This window comes from Chiloscyllium punctatum, chromosome 20, assembly GCF_047496795.1.
Source record: "Chiloscyllium punctatum isolate Juve2018m chromosome 20, sChiPun1.3, whole genome shotgun sequence".
Taxonomy (NCBI): Eukaryota; Metazoa; Chordata; class Chondrichthyes; order Orectolobiformes; family Hemiscylliidae; genus Chiloscyllium; species Chiloscyllium punctatum.
In genome coordinates this window covers 51,029,149-51,053,284 of record NC_092758.1, presented here as the reverse complement: position 1 = coordinate 51,053,284, position 24,136 = coordinate 51,029,149, and the positions used below count along the sequence as shown (strand labels likewise).

Genomic DNA, 24,136 nt, shown 5'->3' with positions numbered 1-24,136 from the left:
GAGCACTTAATGTGTTTGCGTTATAATCGTATTACAGCCAACACAAGTTTTAAAAGTTTGTGCTGTAGAAACAGCATCCCCAATTTGTCAATCAAATTACAGCGAATTCACGATGATGAAATGTGCCTTATAACAGAATGACATGTACTTATTTACGGAATGAGCACCTTATTAGCTAGGCTAATATTTTTTGCATTTATCTAATTGCTGTTGAGAAGGTGCTGGTGAGTTGCCTTCTCAAAATGCTGCAGTGCTTGAGGTGTTAGGAAAACTACAATGCTGTTAGGAAGGGATTTCCTGACATTGACCTAGCAATAGTGAAAGGACGTGAGTTAGAATTCTAAGTTAGAATGTATGTGGAATGGAGGAGAATTTGCAGATTCTTCAGTACAACCAGTCCACACTGAACATTATACCAAACTAAACTTGTCCCACCTGTTCGCTCCTGGACCATATCCCTCTAAACCTTTCCTATTCCTGTCTTACCCAAGTGTCTTTTAAATGTTGGGTAATTGTACTCACACCCACCACTTCCTCAGGAAGTTCATTCCACACGGGAATCACCCTCTGTCTAAGAAAAAAAAGCCCCTTGTCTTTTTTTTTAATCTGTCTCCTCTCACCTTAAAAATGTGCCCCTAGCCTTAGAATCCCCTATCCTAGGGAAAAGTCAATTACTATAAACTCTATCTATACCCGTCATGATTTTGTAAACTTCTATAAGGTCAACTCTCAACCTCCTATGCCCCAGTGAAAGAAGTCCCAGCCTATCACCCTTTCTTTATAACTCGCACCTCCATACCTGGCAACATTCTGGTAAATGACTTCTGAACTGGGCGACCAGATCTGGACACCGTATTCCATAAGAGCCCTCCCCAATGTCTTGTACAACTTCAATATGATTTCCCAACTCCTACACTCAAAGGACTGAGCATTGAAGATGAGTGTGCCAAACACCTTTTTAACCACCCTGTCTATATGTGAAGCAAACTTCAAAGAATTATGTACCTGCACCCCTAGGTCACTCTGTTCTGCAAGGAAACAGGACTACAAGATGCTGGAGAAATCTGAGTTGATAACGCTTGGTGCTGGAAAAGGCACAGCAGGTCAGGCAGCATCCAAGATGCAAGGAAGTTGATGTTTTGGGCAGGACCTTTCTTCAGGACTGGGAAGGGGAAAGAGAGTTGAGAGAAAAATAGTGGGAAGTGGAGGGTGGGGGATAGGGGATAGGTTAGCAATAGGTGGGCAAAAGTAGGAGGTAATAGTGATAGGTCATTGGGAATGATAGTTGGGGAGAAAGATGGACAGGTAGGCCAGGTCAAGAGGTCAGACCTGTGTTGGGAGTTGAATCTAGGAAGGGGTGGGAGAAGGGGTGATTTGGAAACTGGTGAATTCAATGTTCGTGCCATGTGATTGTAGGTTCCAGAGGCAGAAGATGAGGTGTTCCACGACTGCTGTCATGACATTGACCACCTCAAATAGTTCACTCCAACCTCCACCCTTGCAATGTGCAGCTCTCCACCTCACGATCAAACCAGTCGACTAGGGAGGGGTGGTGGTAGTATGGTGCACTGATCTCTACCATTGCTGAAGCCAGACGCTAACTCGCTGACACACCACCTATCGCCGCCTATCAGGGAACATCTCTGCTCCTTAAGAAATAACCAATCCCACCTTCCCGCTGAATTGAACGATCTTATCTGGACCACTGTGTTCTCCTTCCCACTGTTCCTCCCACATTGCTTCTCTCTCTCTCTCTCTCTCTTTCTTTCTCTTTCTCGCTCTTTCTTTCTGTCTCTCTCCCCCTCTCTCTCTCTCTCTCTCTCTCTCTCTCTCTCTCTGCAACTGACAACCATGCCATTTCAATCTTATCTCTGCTACTTCACTTCCATGTGCTTCACTAATCCACTGCAGAAAATTGACATTAACTATCCATCGTTGTATTTTTGGCTCCCAGATATTTCTCTCTTTTCTGTACTTACAGGAATCGACTTTTCCTACTATTTGATATTCCTTTTCCAGGAAAGGCATGACATCGGCTTACTGCCATTCATCTGATGCTTCACCGTCTACTAACTAACGAAATATATATTAGTCAGAATGTGATGGAATATGCTCCACTTTGCCTACATGGATGCAGTTCTATTTCAAGAAGCTTTGCACCATCCAGAACACAATAGTCTGCATGATTGGTACCCCACTTACCTCCTTAAAAAGTAATTTCCTTCACTCCTGTTGCAGAGTGACAAAGGTTTATGTCATCTATAAGCTGCACTGCAATGATATACCAAGGCTTCTTCAACTCCCAAGCCTGAACCTTTACCATCTAGAAGGATAAAGGCAGTAGTTGCATGGAAACTCCACAACTTGCAATTCCCCTCCATATCTCTCACCATCCTGATTTGAAACAATCTCGCCATTCTTTCACTATTGCTGCACTAAATTCTTGAAACAGCCTTTGTAACAGCACGCTGGGTGTCCTAAGATCTCAAGGTTCAAGAAGGCAACTCACACCTACCTTCTCCAGGGTAATTATTGTTGATCAGTTGGTGTTGTTTTGGCAAGTGACATACACATCCCGTAAATACATAAAATTAAACTAGCATTCAAAACCCTTTTTTTAGTCTCCTTGGAATCTTTAAAATACAGAGACAATTATGGCTCTAAGAGTCTAAGAGACCTGGTCCTCTGAATTAAATTAGTTAACAATATTTAAAACAAAAGAAATATTGGATTGTGATTTTAAATCATGTTTTGATATTCTATCTGATTCGTTTCCCTGGTAAATATTGAAGCAAAATAACATTTATTTCCCTATTGCTTGTGATTTTATCCTGATTGTCCTTCAGTAGCTCAATTTCCATCCTGACTTTCCTCTTTTTTTCATTGCTTCTTAATCGTTTAGGGCAAAAAGTGTGATAACCCAATGCTAGTTAGAAAGTTGATTTATCTTTGACGAATGATAATGATATGTAATATTTTCTTTTTTAGGGTGTTCTTTCGAACATCTCCTCTATTACAGATCTGGGAGGGTTTGACCCAGTATGGTTGTTCATTGTGGTAGGTGGAGTGATGTTCATTCTTGGATTTGCTGGTTGTATTGGTGCACTCCGTGAAAACACATTCCTTTTGAAGTTTGTAAGTATGTTTACTTTAACACTAGTTAAATGTGGTTTAAGTTTTAATTAAATTATAATTACTTTTTTTGACTGTTCTCTCAATTTGTTGTTTTTAAAATTATTTTCTCCTTTTTAAACAATTTTAATAGCAACAATTGTTTTCTATCAATGTTAATAATTTAGAAAACAAACCAAATGGGGCATCCTCCATAATTTTATTGAATGCTTTGTAAACTTTGATTTGGTCAATTCTGAACAGAATAATGTGCATTAACTTTATAAACATTTTTATAACTGGAAAAGTTAGTTTCTAAGTAATCTCTGAAAAAACAAACTGCTTTTGCCAAGATATGTATGTGTGAGTTAACTTATGGTTGTGTATATTGCAATTCATTTCATCAAGGATGCCAACATGCATCCTTTTAAGGAACATCCAGTTTCTGTCTGAACATTGAGACGATAAAATCTGAACCAACAGTTTCTATCATGTCTTTAGGCTTCACTGAATGGTTGATTTATACCTATGCAAGTAAGTTACTCCTTTTCTGATCTTATTCAAAATTTTAATCAAAAGCTACTGACTTGGAGCTACCATTGGCTCCTTGTGGAAATCACTGTCAGCTACCTAAATTGATCCTGACAAAAATAAGGTTTTATTAAATACTAATTTAATGATTATTCCTGTAAAGCTGTTCAAAGCACATAAATGATTAAAAATTCTACTGCAGTTCAAACTCCTGTGCAAAGATGATAACGTGGTGGGTTTTGTCACGTGAATAATCAGACTTCTTAGATATTGTATAATTGGCTTATTCTGTATATGACTGAGTTCCTTTTTAAAATTTTAGTGAGGAAATCAGAAATCACATGAACGTCTTTCTGCACTCCATAGAGACTGATTTTGTTTAAATTAGAAGCTGACACAGCTCACAAATGCTGAAGGAACTGCATTGTTTGATATATTATGCAAAAGGCAGATGAATAGTTACCAATTTAAGTTATAAATGGTTAGCCTCGTTTTAATTGTCAAATAGTCTTTTTAAATGTTTTTATTTATGATCTAGAAAGAATAATGTTTTGCAAATTTGAGTGGCATTTCACTTTTTTGAAATATTGGATGTCTTGTAGAGACATAGGTCAAATACATCACTTGAAAACTGCATGATTATGAGATACAGTTTTCTGTTTATTTTCTGACCTGTCCCTGAAAACATTTGAGGGTAAATATTGACAATTTGGAGATAATGGGAATTTGGAAATTGCAGCTCCAAGTCAGTAGCTTCTGATTAAAATTTTGAATAAGATCAGAAAAGGAGTTACTTACTTGCAATAGGTATATCAACCATTCAGTGCAGCCTAAAGACATAATGGAAACTGTTCGTTCAGATTTTATCGCCTCGATGTTCAGACAGGAACTGGATGTACCTAAAAGGATGCATGCTGGCACCCCTTTAAGGCGCCAACTCTGGTAATTGCCCAGGAAGACCCCCGGATCCTGCATGAAAATCTGAGATTCTAGGTTATAGTCAGAGATGAGGGAGCAAGCCAACATTTTTACCTGGGTAGTTGCCCTGAAAGTGTTGGACACATTTAAAGTCGTACTCATATGTTGCTAAACATTCCGGACCCTGCCTCTCCACTGACTGAGGAAACCCAATGATCATCTGATATAATCACATGATACTCCCATCATAATCCAGACACACGCTCACTCCCATGCTTGCACTCACTTGCTCACCATCCCCCCATTCCCCCCCTCCACAGCCAACATTTTACCCCACACAATGTTCTTCACATGCACTCAGATTCATACTAGCAGACTAAAGTTATTTGGGACTTTTCAGATATCAGTAGAATATGGCAGCTAGAGCTGGAAAGGGTGTGTGTGGCATCATAGAATCTCTGGACTGCTTCCTCTGATGTTTATTGTGCTGAAGGAATTTTGCTGAATCTTTCATTGGACAGGAAAGTTGAAGGAATGTATGCACTAATGTTTCCTGGTTAGTTTTGGAAACACAAGGTCCACTCACTGCGAGATTTAGACCTTTTCAGGTTGCCACAGGAAGTGCAACTCAGTATGTCTTCCATGATCTTACTTTGTCTGAAGTGGTGGTAATGTTGCACTGTTGCCTTCAATAAACCAACAGAATATGTAAAATGTAGAGAACCATTTGGACTTGCGTTGTTTTCAAACAAGGTTGCCAGTTTATTGTTCTGACAAATGTTAAAATTGAAACACAAGTTTTATTTTCTTCATAGATATTGCTTGCATCAATGTTCCCAGAGTAGTCTCTTTTAATTTGGCTTCCTATTTTTTTTGGGTACCTTTACCATTGTGTATGTTACTTATTGGAGAAATTGTTTGTAACAAGCTTTAATCTCTATTTTAAATACTTTCAATTCTCTTGATTTTTCTAATGGTTTTTAAATTAGCAGTTGTTGTTTGATATCAATGATTGTATTCCACATTCTTTTGACAACTTACTGCATTATTGCAAATTTGGTGATATTACCTTTATGTAATTTCTGAAGTAGAGTTTGCAGTTAAAAGCAGCTGTACGGTAAAGAGGTTACGGTTACATTTTGAGCCAAGTGCAGGAATCTGAACCGATGGTTGAACTTTGCTGCAATGTGCTGCATTACTGCTTTCAAACAGTTAGTTACATCTCAGTCTGTTGATGCAATATTTATCATGCATGAGGCTATCATAATGTGCAGATAGCTTTTCCATTTCTCATCACTTCGATAAGTTTGTAACTGATTGTTCACAAAATCTAAAACTCATCAGGATGTTTATTCAGTGATATGGCTGCCTAGTACAGCTGGCTTCCAGAGTAATTTGCACAACTTTTCTTGCCTTACATGGGAATGTAGGCATTGCTGCCACGGCCAACGTTTGTTATTTATTCCAAATTGCCCTTGAGAAGGTGGCAATGGACTGTCTCCATGAAAGATTAAGAGTTGTTGTGGCTTGGGTACATCTATTGTGCTACTGGAAAGGAATTCCAGGACTTTGACTCTATGATGGCAATGGAACAGATGTATAATTCCAAACCAGGATTGTTGGGTGACTGGAAGGGGACTTTGAGATGGTGGTGTCTGCTAATATCTGCTGTCCTTGTCCCTCTGGGTGGTAGAAGTTGTGGGTTTAAATATGTTGTTTCAAGATCCTTGGTGAATTGCTGCTATCTATAGCATCCCTACAGTATGGAAACAGGCTATTCGGCCCAACAAGTTCACACCGACCCTCCAAAGAGCATCCTACCCCTCCCCTTCCATTATGTTTACAAGAATTGAAGAGATGAAACTTGCATTGGTCAGTGACCTAGTTTCTAAAACCCTTTGCAAAAAATCTCCGCACTCTGAGTTAAAACCTGGGAGAGCTCCATAACCTTGGAGGCTATATCAATGCAACTGAATATCTAACTACGGCTTAAATGTTACAAAAGTTTCTATCTTAACAACACTTTCTGATAAGTTTTACTCAACTCTTTTAGCCTTTTACTCCCTCTTCTTTACCCCTTTTTGAGGTTGATAGAATTGATATGTTTCACATTACTTAATAAACTGACTGTTTTCTTATTAATGCTCGGCCAATAAGTGGACTCAAGCCAATCTCATTTATTTTCAGACAAAGATAGTCCAGCATGTCTTGATGTAAAGTTTGTGGAATTATGACTTGTTGTCTATGAAGGTTATACTCATGGAGAGACCTAGTTCTTCATTGTCCAAGACAAACGTAGTTTCTTGATGACCTGTTGGGTGTGTTCAAGCCACTCACTGGTGATTATTTTTTTGAGCTGGTGGAGTTAGCCATTACCTGACAAGGTTTTCTGAATCTTCTCAGTTTGTTGGTAACCAAGCTCTGTGTGATTTGATTCAGTCTGGAATCTGTGTTGCTAACCAAGGGGTGAAAGTTTATTGGGGTAGACAGAAATGCGGAGTTGAGGTTTTAATCCTATCGGTCATGATTTTATTAAATATCAACAGGTTTGAAGTGCCAAATTGCCTATTCCGACTCTTAACTTCAGTTGAGATAGTAGGGTTGCTAATGAAAATCTGATTCCACTGGAGAAGTTGGGGAATGTAGAACAAAAGGGTGCGATCTTAAACCTGTGCCGTTTGAGAAATAAATGGCAAACATTTTTCTTACCAAAGGAATAGTTGAATCTAGAATCTTCTTCACCAAAAAGGCTAAGGTACTCATTTGAAACTGTTGGGACAGAGATTTTCCTGTTAAGCTTCAGTATAACAGAATATGAAGCAAGGTGGTTAAATAGCATTAAGATGCTCTTTGGTCATGATCTAATTGAATGGTAGAACAGACTTAAAGGGCTTTAATGGTCTAACTGATATTTCTACATTTTAGAGAATTAAAGAATTCAGATAGAGAGGATAGATTTAAGTTGAATTCGTCAACTTACCGATGTAGTCAGCGAGTGAATTATTAATTATTGTATTAATACATTGCTACACTTGGATGGCCAAAAATTTAAGATTGGGGGCAGGACATGTACCAGTAACTTGGTTAAAAGCTGTGCAGTGACAAGCTGCACAAAGACTGGTAATTTACCAAAGTGTTGAGAATCCGAATTCAATCATGGAATGGTTTGTGGAACTAGATCACAAGGGAATTTTTAAAAAAGTATTACAAATGCTGAGAAAAGATATATTTCTACTTCTGTTTCAATCTTGATGGTCAATTAGAATTTGCAGGAAGGTAGATGTTTTACATCTGTACTTTCAAAACTGAAAAGTAAAAGCTAGTAAAACTTACAGCTTTGTTAATGCAAATAATATGTTGAAAAGATGCGGAAAGGTGGGATGTCCGTTATGGTTATGATTGTTGGATGATCTTATTGAGCACATTTTATTGCAGTGGTCCATCATTTAGAGAATACAAGACGTTCAAGGTACAAATGTGTGAGACAGGGATATCCTAGGAAAAGATAACAAAAATTCAATCAGCGGTGTACAAGCGTTGAGGAAAATTGCATTGCTTACTCTGAATTCAGAAAATAAGCTAGTGTGGGATGTATTTATAAGAGTAAAGATCGCATTCTCAGGTTGAAAAAGATCACAAAAGTAAATTTAGAATAAGTGAAACGGAAGAAATGACCCAAGTTAGGGCACATGTTGGGTGAGATGGGAAATAAACAGTGGAGCCAGAGACCAAAGTAGTGAACATGGTGGAATGAAATTGCCAGTTGTAGTTTTTGAAAAAGGAACTCTTAATCTTGAAAGCAGTAACAAAAAAAACCTTTCAGAATTTGAAAAAGTAGTGTTACTTTATCTTGATGAATTACTGATTGCACCATCAAGATTGGGAAAGGTTCAGTGGGAGGATTGAGAAAAGCTTTTAAGATATTTAGAAAGAGCAATAGAACAACAAGGTGGTATTGGAATGTGAATTTTGATAGGGTTCTGATTACTAGTAATAATGGCTTTAGAAATTACAAGTAGCAATAAGGTTGTCTTGGGTACTGCAGGTTGTTGAAGTTACCAGGTAGAAAGCAGAATTTGATCAGAGACATCTGGGTAGTAGTTAAAATAAACAAAGAACTGCAGGAGCTGGAAATCTGAAACAAAATCAGAAACAAAATCAGAACTAGTTGGAGAAACTCAGGTCTGGCACCATCTGTGGAGAAAAAGCAAAGTTCATGTTTTGAATCCAGTGACCCTTCTTCAGAACTTTGGTGCCATCCAGATGAGAAAGGAAAGAGCTGGAACATCGACATGCAAATAAAAATTCTAATGATCAACATATTTGCATCCTGAGCATGAGCAAGGAAGTGAGAGTTGATGGACTTTTGATTTTACTTGAGAAAGTTGGAGTGTTCTTCAAGGCAGTCACGATAAGGACATGAAAAAATTTGGAAGAGAAACAGGTTATTCTTTAGTCTCTGCTGGTGTTTATATTTGCATTAATTTGTTCCCATTTTGTTTCCTTATCTCAGTTTTTCAGCTTTTTGATTCTTTTCTCTTTTCTGTACTTTGCACCAGGATCAGTTAATCTGTTGCTGAAACCTACATTTGTGACTTCATTATCTCTAGATTCAAATAATCCAATGCAATCTTAACTAGTCTCTCATTCTACTGCCCATAAACTTGAGGTCATCCACAACCCTAACTGGTACAAATTGAGGCAGAGTTTACTGTTCCTTTATTACCACTGTTTTGAATTAAATTGGCTCCTGGTCAAGCAAAGTCTTGTTTTAAAATTCACATCTTTGTTTTCAGATCTCTCCATTGCTTTGCCTCTCCCTAACTCTTCAATCTCCTCCAATCCTGCAGTCCTCTTGTATTCTCTTGTGCCTAATTCTTAATTATTCCACCATTAGTGGCTATGCTTTTGAGTTGCTGAGACTGCAAGCTCTAGAATTCCTTCTTTACACCTCTTCTCACCATTTCATTTTCTCCTTTTTAAGATAATTTCTAAAACATACAGCTTTCTGTTCTTTGACTTATGTGGCTTGGTATTATACTTTTATTTCAAAATACCCCCATGATGCATCTTGAAAAGTTTCAATACATCAAAGAAACATTACAAATATAAGGTGTCAAAATTTCCTTTTGCACATATCTAAGCAATCAATTATACCGTGACAGCAAGTACCAAACTCTAACTACTTTGGGTGAAGTTACTTTTTATATCCCTATTTATTAACAAATTGATGGTCCTCTATTTGATATTGGAAAATGTTTCTTAATGCGCTGTATCTCTTGAAATTTTAAAGATGTCTATCAAGTTTCCTGTAAGTTCTGAAACAAAACAAACTGCTGGACAACTTCAACAGGTTTGACAGCTTCTGTGGGCAGAAGGCAGAGTTAACATTTTTTTCTTCCCACAGACGCTGCCAGACCTGCTGAGTTTCTCCTGCAATTTCTGTTTTTCTTTCGGATCTTCAGCATCTCAGTTACTTCTCCAAGTTCTTTTCTACTTTTCTCTCTGTTCTAGTACCATTCCTGATTTCTTTGCACTTTGAATGCTTCTCTTTTTTTAAACAATATGAAGGCCAGTGCTATGCATTGATGTGGTCTAATCAGAATCCTCTTCATGTTAACATATCCTCTTAACCTCTAGAATTAAATTGCTAACTGCTTCAGCATTTTAATTGCATTGTTGACCCACAGTGCTGCTTTTAACTTTTTTCAGCCATGTTCATAGATCATTTTCCTCTTGTACCTCAGTTACTTATTTACTGAGGCCCAAATGATATTTTTATTTACTTTATTGAAGTGACCATATCTCATTGGATACTAAAGTTCATTTCAATGCTCATAAAATCGCTACCATGTGGAAGCAGGCCATTCAGCCCATTTGAGTCCACTCTGACCATCCAAAGAGCATCCCACAGACCCACTCCCCTATCCTATCCCTGTAACCCTGCATTTCTCTTGGCCAACCCACCTAACCTTCACATCTTTCGGAGGGAACCCATACAGACCACCACCTGAGGGTTGGATTGAACCCAGGTCCTAGAAGTGCCTCACGATCCAGTTTGCAAGATGCATTCGTTAGGGTGAAGGAGGGGCATTTTCACAAAAGGATGTAATTAAAATAAACTGAACTTAAGAAATAACAGGAATGATGAAAGAAAAAGAATTTAAGAAGTGAAATTTTTGGTGTCAAACAATTGAAAGATGGAAATTGGCCAAATTGGGGTAGGAGATGCCAAAATCTAATAGAGATACAGCTTAAAGTAGGAAGAATAAATTTTGGCATTCTAATGGCAGATAAAGTACTTTTGAAATATTTACCACTGCCATAATAATTTAGTTTTGAAGAGACTAATTTTTTTTGAAGGAGGAAACTGCCACCTTTTCATTGTGCTACCATTCTCTGTAGCTGTCGGTCAATTGGTCTTAGTAACATAAACAGAAATTTCCTATTTTCTTGTAAATAACGAATGCCATTTATCATTTCCTGCTGTTAAAAATTGGACTTGTGAAATATGCAGAGTGCTTTCATTAGCAGTGAGTTAAAACTGATTTCAATTCTCTACGTGGGAAAGTGTCAACGAGACATGCATTTATAAATAAATAAAAGGCATGTTACGTAAAGGTGCGAATATTAAAATAAGTTATGTACTCTGTTCTTTAACTTATATTTTCAGTTCACTAGATTCCTTTTAAATTAGATTTTGATAATTTTTAAAATTAGCTCTGAATTAATGGGAAATAGGATGAGATGGAACAATAAGTTAGCAAGAACAATTTTGTTAAATTTGTTATTTATCATAATTTTGGGGGAGAAATTACACCATGTATATATTTTCTCTTTCAGTTTTACCAGTTTATGTTTTTCGCATTGAAAATGCAGAAATTATTACATTTGAAATTTGTGTGAAAATACTTTGTGTTAACTGGAAAAAAACTGTCACATTTCTGAATTTACATTATATTTTGTAAGGTGAATTCCATTAAAATATTGTTTTTTTCAGTTTTCAGTATTTTTGGGTCTAATTTTCTTCTTGGAGTTGACGACGGGAATACTTGCATTTGTCTTCAAGGACTGGATCAAGGACCAGCTCAACTTATTTATCAACAAAAATGTTCAAGCTTATAGAGATGACATAGATCTTCAAAACCTTATTGATTTTGCACAGGAATATGTAAGTAAATATAAATCATCCATGAATTAGGTAAAATTGATAGGTAATTTCATAAACTTTATAAAATGGGCACCTAAAATAGCATGGCAGTAATTTCACTATAATGAAGTATTATTTATATCATAATGCGTAGATATTTTTAATCAACTTGTCAAGACAAGAATCCAAGCCTTCTAGCTCAAAGCTAGGGGCAACAATGCTCAATACCCTCTTACCACATGTATGCTTACCATGTAGGAATTAGGTTAAAACTGTTTTGACATTTATAGATGCAGCAAATGAAAATAAATATTGGAGAGATGTATCAGTAGAGTTTGCTTTAGCTTGAAATAAAATATTACTTGTCATTTCCCTAATTTGTAATCTTTGTTAAAAGATGCAAATGTCTTTGCATTCATCTGACTTTCCAGTTGAATTTCATCATGGATTTACAAAATAGGTTTAAAAAACAATTTGGCTGTGGAAGTACAGCAAACTTTATTTTAACTGGCAAAAATTATATACCTGAAATACCAGCAGTTAACCATACTATCGAGATCTCCATGACGTCTAAGTAGTCAGTTGAGAACGCGAGTGAGAAGTGGTAAATTTTAGTTAAGGCAAAGTTCCATTCTTATTTAACTTATTTATGTGTAAATAAAATAAAACAGTGATGTGTATACCTCCTGCATTAAATTTCTAATATGTAATGTGTGTTTTTACTTTGATTATGTGGACCTTTTGATCAACTCTAAGATTTGATTAACTGGCTTGCTCCTGGTCCCACAGGTGCTTGTTAATAAAAAGTTTGCCACAAAATGTTGAGTGATTTGAAATAGGTTATTTGAATTCATGATAGATAGTCCATAGTAGTGTCGCTGAAGTAAAGTTAAAGGTTTGGTCTGCTTTTGAGCCATGCTATTCATGATCTGGGAATATTAGGACTGGCTACTCAGAAATAATTGTATTTGCATATATCTAGTTTTAAAAAAAAATTTCATGTGAGAGTGGCACGGTGGCACAGTGGTTAGCACTGTTGCCTCACAGCGCCAGAGACCCGGGTTCATTTCCCGTCTCAGGAGTTTGCACATTCTCCCCGTGTCTGCGTGGGTTTCCTCTGGGTGCTCCGGTTTCCTCCCACAATCCAAAAATTGTGCAGGTTAGGTGAAATGGCCATGCTAAATTGCCTGTAGTGTTAGGTGAAGGGGTAAATGTAGGGGAATGGGTCTGGGTGGGTGACGCTTCAGCAGGTCGGTGTGGACTTGTTGGGTCGAAGGGCCAACTGTAAGTAATCTAATCTAATATTTAAAAAAAAAGAGCATGGAGTTCAGTGTGGACTGAAGCGCTGTGATCCTCTGCAGTTTAGCCATTGAAGCCCTATCAAAGTATGCCTTTTCAGCTGCCTTCAGACGTGTCTCGTTGCTGCTCATCTTTTTGCCATTTGTTACTGGGAGAACAGGAAATAATTAACTCCCTAGCATGGATTTTAGCAGTTTCCCAGACAATGGATGGGTTACTGGCTGAGCCTGAATTAATGTCTAAAAAAGCCCCAAATTCAGAAAGTAATTCAGTAAATTTTTTATCCTGAAGGATGAGGTGATCCAGTCGCCAATGCCTCAGACCTATCATTGTGTCCTTAGTCCTGACCATTAAATACACTGGAGCATGATCAGAAGTAGTGATATTGCCAATTGTACGTGACAACACTGAGCCCAAATGCACTGCAGGAGTCAAAAAGAATACAGAAGTCAATGTACAAAGATCACAATTCTTTTTCCTCTCAAAGACAACTGAGGGAGCTTACCTTTGCAACCAAAGGCTGTTTGAGCATGGGGACAAGCTGGGCAAGTACTTAGCGTATCTTGCCAGGAAAGGGAGTGCTCCCCAAGGCATTATCACGATCAGGGAAGACACTGGAAATTTAACCCATGATTCTAAAAGGATTAATGTGGAATTTCAGAAGTTTGAAAATTGAGAGGATGGGTGAGTTAGGATGGTGTCTTTTTTTTTTAAAGAGTTTGGGCCTCCTGGGAGTGACCCCTGAGCAAGAGTCGATCCTCAATGCCCCGTAGTTGGTGCGAGGCAGCTTCAGAATGGAAAGGCACCTGCTCTTGACGGACTTCCCAGTGAGTTTTGTAAGGAAATTATACTGTCAGTAGATTAACGATTCACATAGCCGTGGCTGCCTCCCACCATCTTTGAGAGGCAAACATCTCTCATATCCTTAAAAAAAGGGAAGGCCCTGGAGGACACTGCTTCCTATAGGCCCATCCCACTCCTGAATGTCATTTTCAAAATCCCAACTAAGACACTTGCACTTAGATTAGAAACTGTGTTGCCTTCCAACATTAAGGAGGATCAAACGGATTTTATAAAAGGTTGTAGATCATCAAATAATGTCAGGAGGTTGCTTAATATGATCCTGAAAATGCCTTCTCTTGAGGACTAATCTCGATTTCTCTTTAGATGGTCACAGGAGGGCTTTCTCGACCTAGGGATATTCATCACTCCTGTCTTTGATTGGCTATTTAAAATCAATTTTGCCCATTTACTTGACAGAATCAAGCAAGACCTTTTGAAGATAGGAGGTGCTTCCGATCTCTTGGTTAGGTCAGGTAGCCCTCATTAAAATGAGCATTCTCCCCCCATCTACTGTGTCCTAAGCGAATGCTTCCTCTGCTTTTTACTAAGCAAACATTTAGAAGACTGAACGGCTGCTTCAGTTCCTTCATCTGCTATTGTAAGTGACCCCTTATTAAACTGACTAAACTGCAACTACCACACAGACTGGGAGGAGTGGATTTTCCAGATATTAAAAACTATCAACTAAGCTCTTTGCTACCTTATGTGAATGACTGGGCCTGGGGAGGGGGGGGTATCCTCACTCTCTATTGTCGGACATTACAGCATCTCAGGCAAGATGCTCCCTTACTAGCTTGCTGTTCTGGGACAAAATGAAGACTGTTAAGGAATATTGCCATAGCCCCATAAATATTAATACTGTTAAGGTGTGGAGGGCAATACGTCAGAGTGAGGGCAATATTGCCAAAACATCTTTTTTTACACCCGTAGTTGGTATGCTGGGTTTTCAGCATGGACTCAGGATTTAAACACTGGGCAGCTAGGGGTGTGCCTTGCCTGGGTGACTTTTTCGAGGGGGACATACTGATGTCTTTTGACCGGTTGGCTCAGAAATATGAGTTGTCCAGTAGGGACCTCTTCTGTGTTTTTTTCAAATTAGAAATTTAATACAAAAAAGAGACCACGCTTCTAACTGATCCTTACAGATCTGACAAGGAGAAGCGGGTACTGAGTGCTGAGAACACGCTTTCTGTCAGCAATATCCCTTACCTGTTGGGAGAGGGTCCCTTGAACTCCGAACAGCTCTGTAAAGTGTGGGCGAGAGAGCTGTACATTGAGATCTCCTCTAAAGTATAGGAGAAAATCTGGGAAAATGCAAGAAGGATCTCGAGTTACAACAGGACACGCTCACAGGCTGCAGGCATACTGGAGCGATGTGGTAGGTGAAATAGAATCTTGGAGGCAAAGGTGGGGATGGACCCAGTATCTCCTCTTCTTGGTCTTGTTAACCCACTTCCATCAGATGCACACAAAAAAAAGCTTTTCGGTATCCTCACTTTGTGTATAAGAAAGAATATTCTATTGGAGGTGAGCATGTGAAAACCCCCTGGGGCTGTCGGGCTGGCGTAAGATAGACATGGAGCACACCCCCCTTGGACTTTCTTACAAGTATGTACCATAAAACAGAATTTTTATAAGACGTGGCAGCCCTTTTTAGACTACTTGGGTACAGATTTGTCTGCCATACTAATAAGGGCCTTTAATATAGCTATGACGATTCTGTTTAATGCGTTTGGTGTGCAGAGAGGAGAAACGATGAAAACATGAGTATGTATAAACTTATGCTGTCAGTGGTCGAGGGCTACTTCTATGGTTCGTTGAGCTGTATTATTATTATTATTATTATTATTACTGTCATTTTTTTATAGTTACTAGTTATTATTTAGTTAATTTTGCAATTTGTTGTTTTCTTTGTATTTTGTTTTGTATTTTTGTAATATTCAAAAAGTTGTTTAATTTTTTAAAATTCCGTTTTCATCAAATCACTTCCTCCAATGTGTTCTTTCCTGGACTGTATAACTATTCAGTCTTTTTTTATTTACAATTTTTCAGTCTTTTTAATGTGTCACAAAGCTGGTCCTTTTTCTAAAAGCTGTTCCTTCTTCTCAAGCATACTGAGTCCTTGATTTTTTTCAGAGGGGTCAACAGTCCAGGTTCCGAATTGGCTGGATTGGTACAGCGATGAAAAGGGTATTGGGAGGCCTTTTTGTTTATATGTAAGCAAATGGGTATTCAGGGCAAAGCTTTTAAGTTTTAGAAGTAACCTGTATAGTTAATGTGGGGTATGGCCAGTTCTCTAGCTGTGCAGTCCAGTTCAGCAGTTGTGTGTGAGAAGAAAGGCTGCTAGAATCAGTCAGTTGAGACTGGAACTTCTCTCTCTCCTTTTGCTCTTCTAACTTCGACCTACAAGCCTCTGTTTCAGTTATACTGTGTTTAAGGGATTTGTTTATTGTTTGTTGCATATTTTTGGAACAGGATAAATAAATCTTATTGGATAGACTGAGTTCTGTGGGTATTCTGTTCTGTTCTATGTGTTTCATTCCGTAATTTTGTGAATAAATTTTTGTCTGTTGTAAAACCTGGTAGTCAACTTAGCTAGCTTACTCTGGATAATTTTGCCTGTACACTTACTGAACCAACCAGCAAAGTTATGTTTGGGCTGCCCTGCTTAAGAATGTTTTGAGTGGTTTGGCCTAGTCCATAACAAATGTTTAAGGCTGTCATTACTACTTTTTTTTGTCAGCCCCATTTTTGATTTCTGGTTGTGTTCTGAACTACACATCTTGCTCCTCTTCTTCTTTTATCCTCATTTTAATAATAGGCAGATTTTAAAAATGTAAGCCCTGGTCAGGCTGCTGGTTCAAATCTTGAATGCCCTTATGAACTGTTATTTTTGGCTCTCTGTTTGTGGCCTAAGATAGGAAGTCAAAATTGTTATCTGCTTTTCCATTCAAAAGTCTGTAGTAGCTTAGATGGAGAAGCAAAAGCAGTTCTTTCTCTGGCTGGAGTGAAGGTGTAAATTAATTTATGTATTGAATGTGATCTGGTTGTTCTAGTGTTGTAATATTAAAAGTTGGCACTGAATAGCGTTGGAGCATACTTTTTTAGATCATAGTGTTAGTTAACATGTAGTGGTTTTCACTCACCATAAGCATGGAACAATTGTTGGTGTCAAATTTGTGAAACTGCAAATGTCCAATTCTTAATCTAATCCTGTAATGCAAATTGAGATCTAGCTGCTGAAGTGCCTGGACCTGTATTCATTTTTAATCCCAAAATTGGGTTTTTTAGTGACATTCACTTCAAGGTACACCATTTCTAAAGTTTTTTTGTCTTGTAATGGTTTATTTCTGAAGTAATAGAATCTTCATGCAATGCTTTTTAGTTAAGAATATCATTTAAAAGGTTTTCATGCGATATCTGGCTCATCTAAGTATAGACTTATGCAAACTTTTTGCTCACGAATGCAATGCAAATGAGAATTGAAAAGTATTTTAAGTTATGAATTGTCAGCAACAATACTCAATAAAGAATAATCTAAGTTTGTTGAAAGAAACTTCTAAATGCAACATATTAAATGGTTTGTGGGATTAGATATAAAATGTTTGTTAGTTATGTCAGAGTTCAATAAAGTATGTCTGCCAGTTGGAATTGTTATAACCCATGCAGAGAATAATTTTTCAGCAGAATTTTGAACTTCCAGTGACTGAGAATCACCCAAGATTTCAAGTTTTAAGACTTTTATTGTAATTCAAAAACTTTTAAAAAAAGTGACTAGATGCTATATCAATAGACAACTTCTGTTCTAAAGTACAAAAAGGTTTAGCATTAATTTCTAAAATGATTGAAATCCCGCTCCATTGTTATACTGTTCCCCTTGTGTTGATGCTACATTCACAAAGAAACAGAAGTGATTCTTAGCTCTTGAAGGCTTGCCACCTTTTGATGTCTCTAACTGAGTAACTGCTAATCCCCTCACTTTTATTATGAGGGATTAATGGAAAGCCTTTCCCTAACCAAAACTAGGTGGTTTCCAGGCTCATTTTAACCATCAAAAACTTGGTTCCTTCAATTTGGGTGCGTAATCACAACCACATTTTGTGTGGTGCAGATTGGAGACTTGCTGCACTCTTGCAAATTTCACACTTGTGAAGTTCAACACATTTTTAAGCTCTGATCCCCAGCATCTGCAGTCCTCACTTTCTCCAAGTTAGAAATACGCTCAATTTGAGGAAGCAACATTTGAGTGTTTTGTAAGGAAATGTGCTTTTAAATTCAAAAATGTTTGCTTCAATAAGACTGAAGCAGTTTAATGTATGAAATGCAAATTGGTTGCAGTGGTAGTTTATTTTCTGATGAAGTAAACTGATTTAGAATATCATGGTTTAATTTTTGAATAAATATAAAGGATGTTAAATGTGAGGGATGGAAAATGCTTTGTCTTATTCATAATATGGAGGTGCTGGCATTGGACTGGGATGACAAAGTTAAAAATCACACAACACTAGGTTATTGTCCAACAGGTTTACTTGGAAGTACAAGCTATCGAAGCTGATATTGTCTGTCCTTGATTAAACATTTGGTTTCCTTTCCCAAAACAAAACCTCAATGACTATTCTTGTCCTTTTCTGATAACAATTTTGATGAAATTTCATGGTAAATAATTTGTTATACCAGCACAAATGATATAAGCTGCATCAGATTTTTGCTAACTTGCTTTCCTGTTAGAAGATGGAGAGAATTGAAATAAATTCCATCTTCCAGCCCTGCAATACTCTGGAAGCAAGTTAAAAATTTCTAGGTGTACCTTCTGTCTTAAGCAGGTTTCATATAATTGAGCTTTATTTATTTTTCATTTCTAGCACACTTGATGTCAACGTATTTCAAGGCTGGCTTTGTAGTCTTATGCTTTAATGGGGCTAATTATTTTATTCTTGTTTTGTCTTTTTAGTGGTTGTGCTGTGGTGCTCGAGGACCCATTGACTGGGACTTAAATATCTACTTTAATTGTACAGATTTCAACCCAAGCAGAGAGCGATGTGGTGTTCCATTTTCCTGCTGTATCAAAGACCCTGCGGTATCAATATTGTATACATTTCTGATAAAATTAACTGTTTGTAGATTATGGCTAAGTTTGTGAAACAACATTGCATCCATGAAATGCAGAACTGACTGGGGTTCAAAGTCTTTACAAGATCCAAATTCTTGAACTTTTTACCATGACAGATGATTGAGCCTCCTTGCAAACAAGTAATTTATAATCTTTGTTTAGTGATAAAGCAGTGCTGCTGTAGTACACTTTTTAATGACCTTGCATTGAAAGTAATTTAATCTTTGTCTTTCAGTAGGGTAAATAGTCCCATCTCATTAAATTAAGAGTTTGAAATTATTGCCACATACTAAAGTGCAGAAATTTAATTAGATGCTGTGATACTAAATTAGCTTGATTGCACTTCTGAAACATTGCTGTCATTGTGAATTGAAAAACAAACTTCCAGGGTTCAATATAAATTGTAATCTGGAACAAAAAATGAAATTTGAAAATTGGAAAACTTTTAATGATACTAGCGGTCATCATCCAACTTTAAATAGAAGTCTGTACTTCATTTGTATTTTTGTTTCTATTTGTCACTTATGCTGATGCATTGAGAGTTTTACTATGATAAAACCATATATAGCTATTTCATACTAATACAAATGTTTTAATTTATTTAACCTGTAACGTACAATATTCCTCCTGTGAAGGAATGACATCATAAACTTTACGACTGTTTATCTAAAAGATGGATTATTTTGTAGTGATTATGAGCTGTACAAATAACTTGTCACTCTATTGATGCTGATTCTGTAAAAATCTTAGTCAAAACCCTGTGTTCCTCAGTGGAAAGTTCAGCTCTGTACATTTCCTGAATGTACAGCAATTTTGAAAGCTTGCGCATTTAAAGTTAAAATTACACCAGAATTGGGATTGCAGTCCTGAATCTTGGTGATTTTACGATGCACTGTTTCTTAATTTAGGCACTTACTTTGGAGATAAATTGGTTTACATCAATTTCCACTTTTTTACACGTTCTAGTTTATTCTAATGAGATTGTCAGGAAATTTTCTTATAACTTGCAAACGAGAAGATCGACATAATCTTCACCGTAACTTAGTATTTATGTTTAAAGTCACTGTGATCACCTCTTTATGAATAGATTGCATGCAGTAGGTGAGGTTTGGACTACTGTAGTTGTGTAATGCAAAAGCCTTGGATGGGAGATCTGAAACAGACACCTTCAAAATCCAGACTGGGATAGAACAAGGCTGTAGGGATAGCTCCCATGTTATTTTTAATTTTACTTGATAGTGGCTGTTAATTTTATCAAAGATAACTCCTATCCGATGTCAGAATTAAACACTGCTTAGATGGAAAATGGATCAACCTCTGTCGTCACCTTATGTAAAAACTAAACTGACCATTATAGATAAGTAATCTACGGTAAGCAGATGACTAAAATGCTACTGTCCATTCTGCAGCAGGTTTGCAAGTCATTCTCCAACTCTTCAGTTCTGTATTCAAAAATTTCAGCGAGTCATAGAGTCATAGAGATTTAGAGCACAGAAACAAACCCTCCAGTCCAACTTGTCCATGCCGACCAGGTATCCTAAACTAATCTAATCCCACTTGCCAGCACTTGGCCCATATCCTGGTAAACCCTTCCTATTCATATACCCATCCTGATGCATTTTAAATGTGTAATTGAACCACTTCCTCTGGCATACACTTCTGCGTGGAAAAAGTTGCCCCTTTGGTCCCTTTTAAATTTTTCCCGCTCACACTAAACCTATGCCCTCTAGTTTTGGACTCTGCCACCCCAGGTAAAATGCCTTGTCTGTTTACCCTATCCACACTCCTCATGATTTTATAAACCCCTATAAGATCACCCTTCTGCCTCTGACACTCCAGGGGAAACAACCCCTGCCTATTCAGCCTCTTCCTATATCTCAAATCTTCCAACCCTGGCAACATCGTCGTGAATCTTTTCTGAAGCTTCTCAAGTTTCACAACATCCTTTGGATAACAGGGAGACCAGAAATGCACACAGTATTTCAGAAGTAGCCTAACCAGTGTCTTGTACAGCTGCAACATGACCCCCCAACTCCTATACTCGATGCTCTGATCAACAAAGGAAAGCATATCAAACGCTGCCTTCACTATCCTATCTACCTGCAACTCCGCTTTCAAGGAACTATGAATCCACACTCCAAGGTGTATAAGTCCTACTCTGATTTGCCTTTCCAGAATGTAGCACCTTCCATTTATCTAAGTTAAACTCCACCTGCCATCCCTCTGCCCTTTTGGCCCATCTTATCAAGGTCCCGTTGTACTCTCTGCCCTTCAATTTTGGTGTCATCTGCAAACTTACTAACTATGCCTCCTTTTAAAAATAATTTCCATATCAATGCATATCTGGTTAACCAAATATCCAAACCTGATGTATTCTGGAAGAAAAGACTCTGAAGTATGTTAAGCACATCCTTTTCCTTAGCCATTGCCTCTCAAAGCTACTACTGATGAGGGCATTCACCAGTGGATGAGCTGTGTCATCTTAGCTCTCTGCCATCTATAATACAAGTCCTGATGGCCAAACAATAGTTAGCACATTCAAATGCAGTGATCCCTGGATTGTATTTAAGACTCATTAGAGTGCTGGAGAAATTCCATCAGCAGTGCCTCTGTTGCATCCTCTAGATTCAATTGGAAGACTGTCTTGTGAATACTAGCATTCTTATTGAGACCAGCTCCATAAACATTCAGGCAAACCCCTGCAAATTCAATTTTGATGGAAGGGATACTTTATCCAAATAGCTGAACAGCAATTCCCCTATCCCTGTGTCCTGTTTTTCAACTCTCAAATGGCCAGTGTCATAGGGAAAGGCAGAGAAAAGACTTCAGAGACACTTTGATGTTTTCCTTGAATCTTAGCAGCATTGACATTAGTGACTGGGAAGAGCTCGTTACCAGTCATTTAGACTAGTGATAACTGTCCATTAAGCCATATTGCACTTTGAGATACAACATTTTATTGTTGAGTCACAACAGCAGTTGATACGAAAAAGAAGCTAATGCTTTAGTCTGATTCTACCACCTTATAGGGCATCCCTATCCCATTTACCAAAATGCTGTGGGTCGAGAATTAGCCAACCCATAACATTGAGTAATCATTATCGCTTTCATTGAAGCAGAGCGACCATTAGCAGGTACTTTTTAAAAAATATACCATGGTGCTGCCTGAGAGTTCTGCCTTAATCAGCATATTGCTTGGTTCTTAATTAGAAGAGCCAAACTAAGTAATTTACTGAAATATGCTGTGACAGTGAATCTTTGAATAACACTTTATTTTCTTTAACTTCTGTAGGAAGATGTCATCAACACTCAGTGCGGATATGATGTTCGGTTGAAAATGGTAAGTGTTCGCAATTCAATTCTTGTTGAAGGAAGAGACAGATTACAGTTTGCACTTGCTTTATTATTGAGGTCAAATGACCAACATTTCTTTCTTTGGGAAACAGATGTTTGCATTGTTATAGTTTCACAGGAAGATTGTGTGCACATTTCATATGTTTTCAGGTTTTATCCTAAAAGTTTTCATTTCCTTTTTCAATATTGTTTAAAGAGATTAATACTGAATTAGCTGGAAATTTCTATCCTTCTGAGAAAAAAATATGCTTTGTAGTGGAAGAACAACCTACTGCAATGCATTTTGTTTACAATGAAATAAAGTTCAATTAATTAATTTGTGTTTTTATATTTTTATGTAATCCTCACTAAAAAGTGCTTAAATTGAGGAAAATAGAGTTTTCCTCTAGCTCAGTAAAAAGCTGGGCAGTTTTTGCACAGCATGTTTAATTGAGCATGTCGGGTTAAAATTTCAGAACACGTTGTGCTGCATTAACCCAAAATCTGAAGAACACGCTTTTTAATTAAACTATTTTCCAACCCAGCATCCTATTGTGTAGCTTAGCAATATTGCCAATCTAGCAGTGACTTTAATTGTCATGATATCATAGAATTCCTACAGTGTGGATGAACTAGAGACAGACAGACAAATACAGGGACAAAATGTTCTCAAATATTTGTAATCAGTAGGTAGGAAATGATAATTTCTGTAAAATACAATCACAGTACAAGAATACATCCATACATTTGTACAAGACATCAGTTGGACTACAATTAGTTAGCCATTAACAGTTTTGGGAATCCCATTACAAAAAGGTTATTGATGATGTAGAGAACATACAGTCTAACTTGCCTGGGATTATATGAGGTGTGGAAATATAAACATAGAAGAGACTGGAATAAAGGAGAGTATTAATAGGGCTTTTAAAACAATGATAGTTTAGCTACTGAATACATAAAGACTACTTTTTGGGAAGCCACATTCTACAAAATTTATGGTTCTAAGCCAAACGTGATATGGTGATATAATAATATAACACTTTTATAGTGAATGGAATTTTAAAATAATAGGCTTGCTGTTAATAAATTTAAATGAACAAAGGATTTTGGAAATGCCATTTTTTTTCTAACCATTAAACAATTATCTGTTTAATTGTAATAGCCTGATTAATATTGAGTTGTCACCAATGCTTTTCATGGTTCATTATGAAATTAGCTGACAGTAGAAATTGTTGGTAAAAAGAAAATTCTGACTTTGTTAGGGCATGCAATTTCCTGATTGTCTTGTACATTTTGGGCTTGCTTCAGAAATAACTCTCTATCTCAGTCTTATTGCCAACTTGATTATCAAAATCTTTGAGGATTTTACGAGTGAAAAGCATCTCTTAAATGTTGTACGTGTATCTTGAAAAACTTTTGATCCCAACAGTTCTCTCCCAGTCACCCAACTAATTCTTGTTGATGCAGCCATTTGGTGTTTCCATACCTATATAATTTTTTTTCAGAGCAGAGTTTTAAGCCTTTCTTCAGTGAAGAAGCACTCATTGCTCAATTGGTTAACTGCGAACCTCTCCAACCACTTTTCAGCCAGTGAATGTTTTATCCCCACTCTCATTGACTGACTCTTAATATATTCACAGAATTGATCACTTTGTGGTCCCAGTAGAGGTCTGGTACAAAAGCAAACTAATTTAATCCACTTTAGTTTCCATACATATCCAAATATGGGAGAGCTATTACAGATCTTCTCAAAAAACTTAGCTTATATCCATAAACCTTGCTTCTCGATCATGATGAAAAATATTGACATCTACTTTTAAAATTATTACCATTGACAAAGT

General features: G+C 37.3%; 1 protein-coding gene across 1 annotated transcript in view; it reads left to right on the top strand.

The window, feature by feature from the left end:
- The window catches only part of tspan17 (tetraspanin 17), a 46,225-nt gene that overhangs the window by 20,244 nt on the left and 1,845 nt on the right, over nucleotides 1-24,136 (top strand). Inside the window, exons 3-6 of the mRNA XM_072590887.1 lie at nucleotides 2,989-3,135; nucleotides 11,561-11,731; nucleotides 18,804-18,929; nucleotides 22,255-22,302. Coding sequence (XP_072446988.1) covers nucleotides 2,989-3,135; nucleotides 11,561-11,731; nucleotides 18,804-18,929; nucleotides 22,255-22,302 — 492 coding nt within the window. The remainder of the gene's footprint in view (nucleotides 1-2,988; nucleotides 3,136-11,560; nucleotides 11,732-18,803; nucleotides 18,930-22,254; nucleotides 22,303-24,136) is intronic.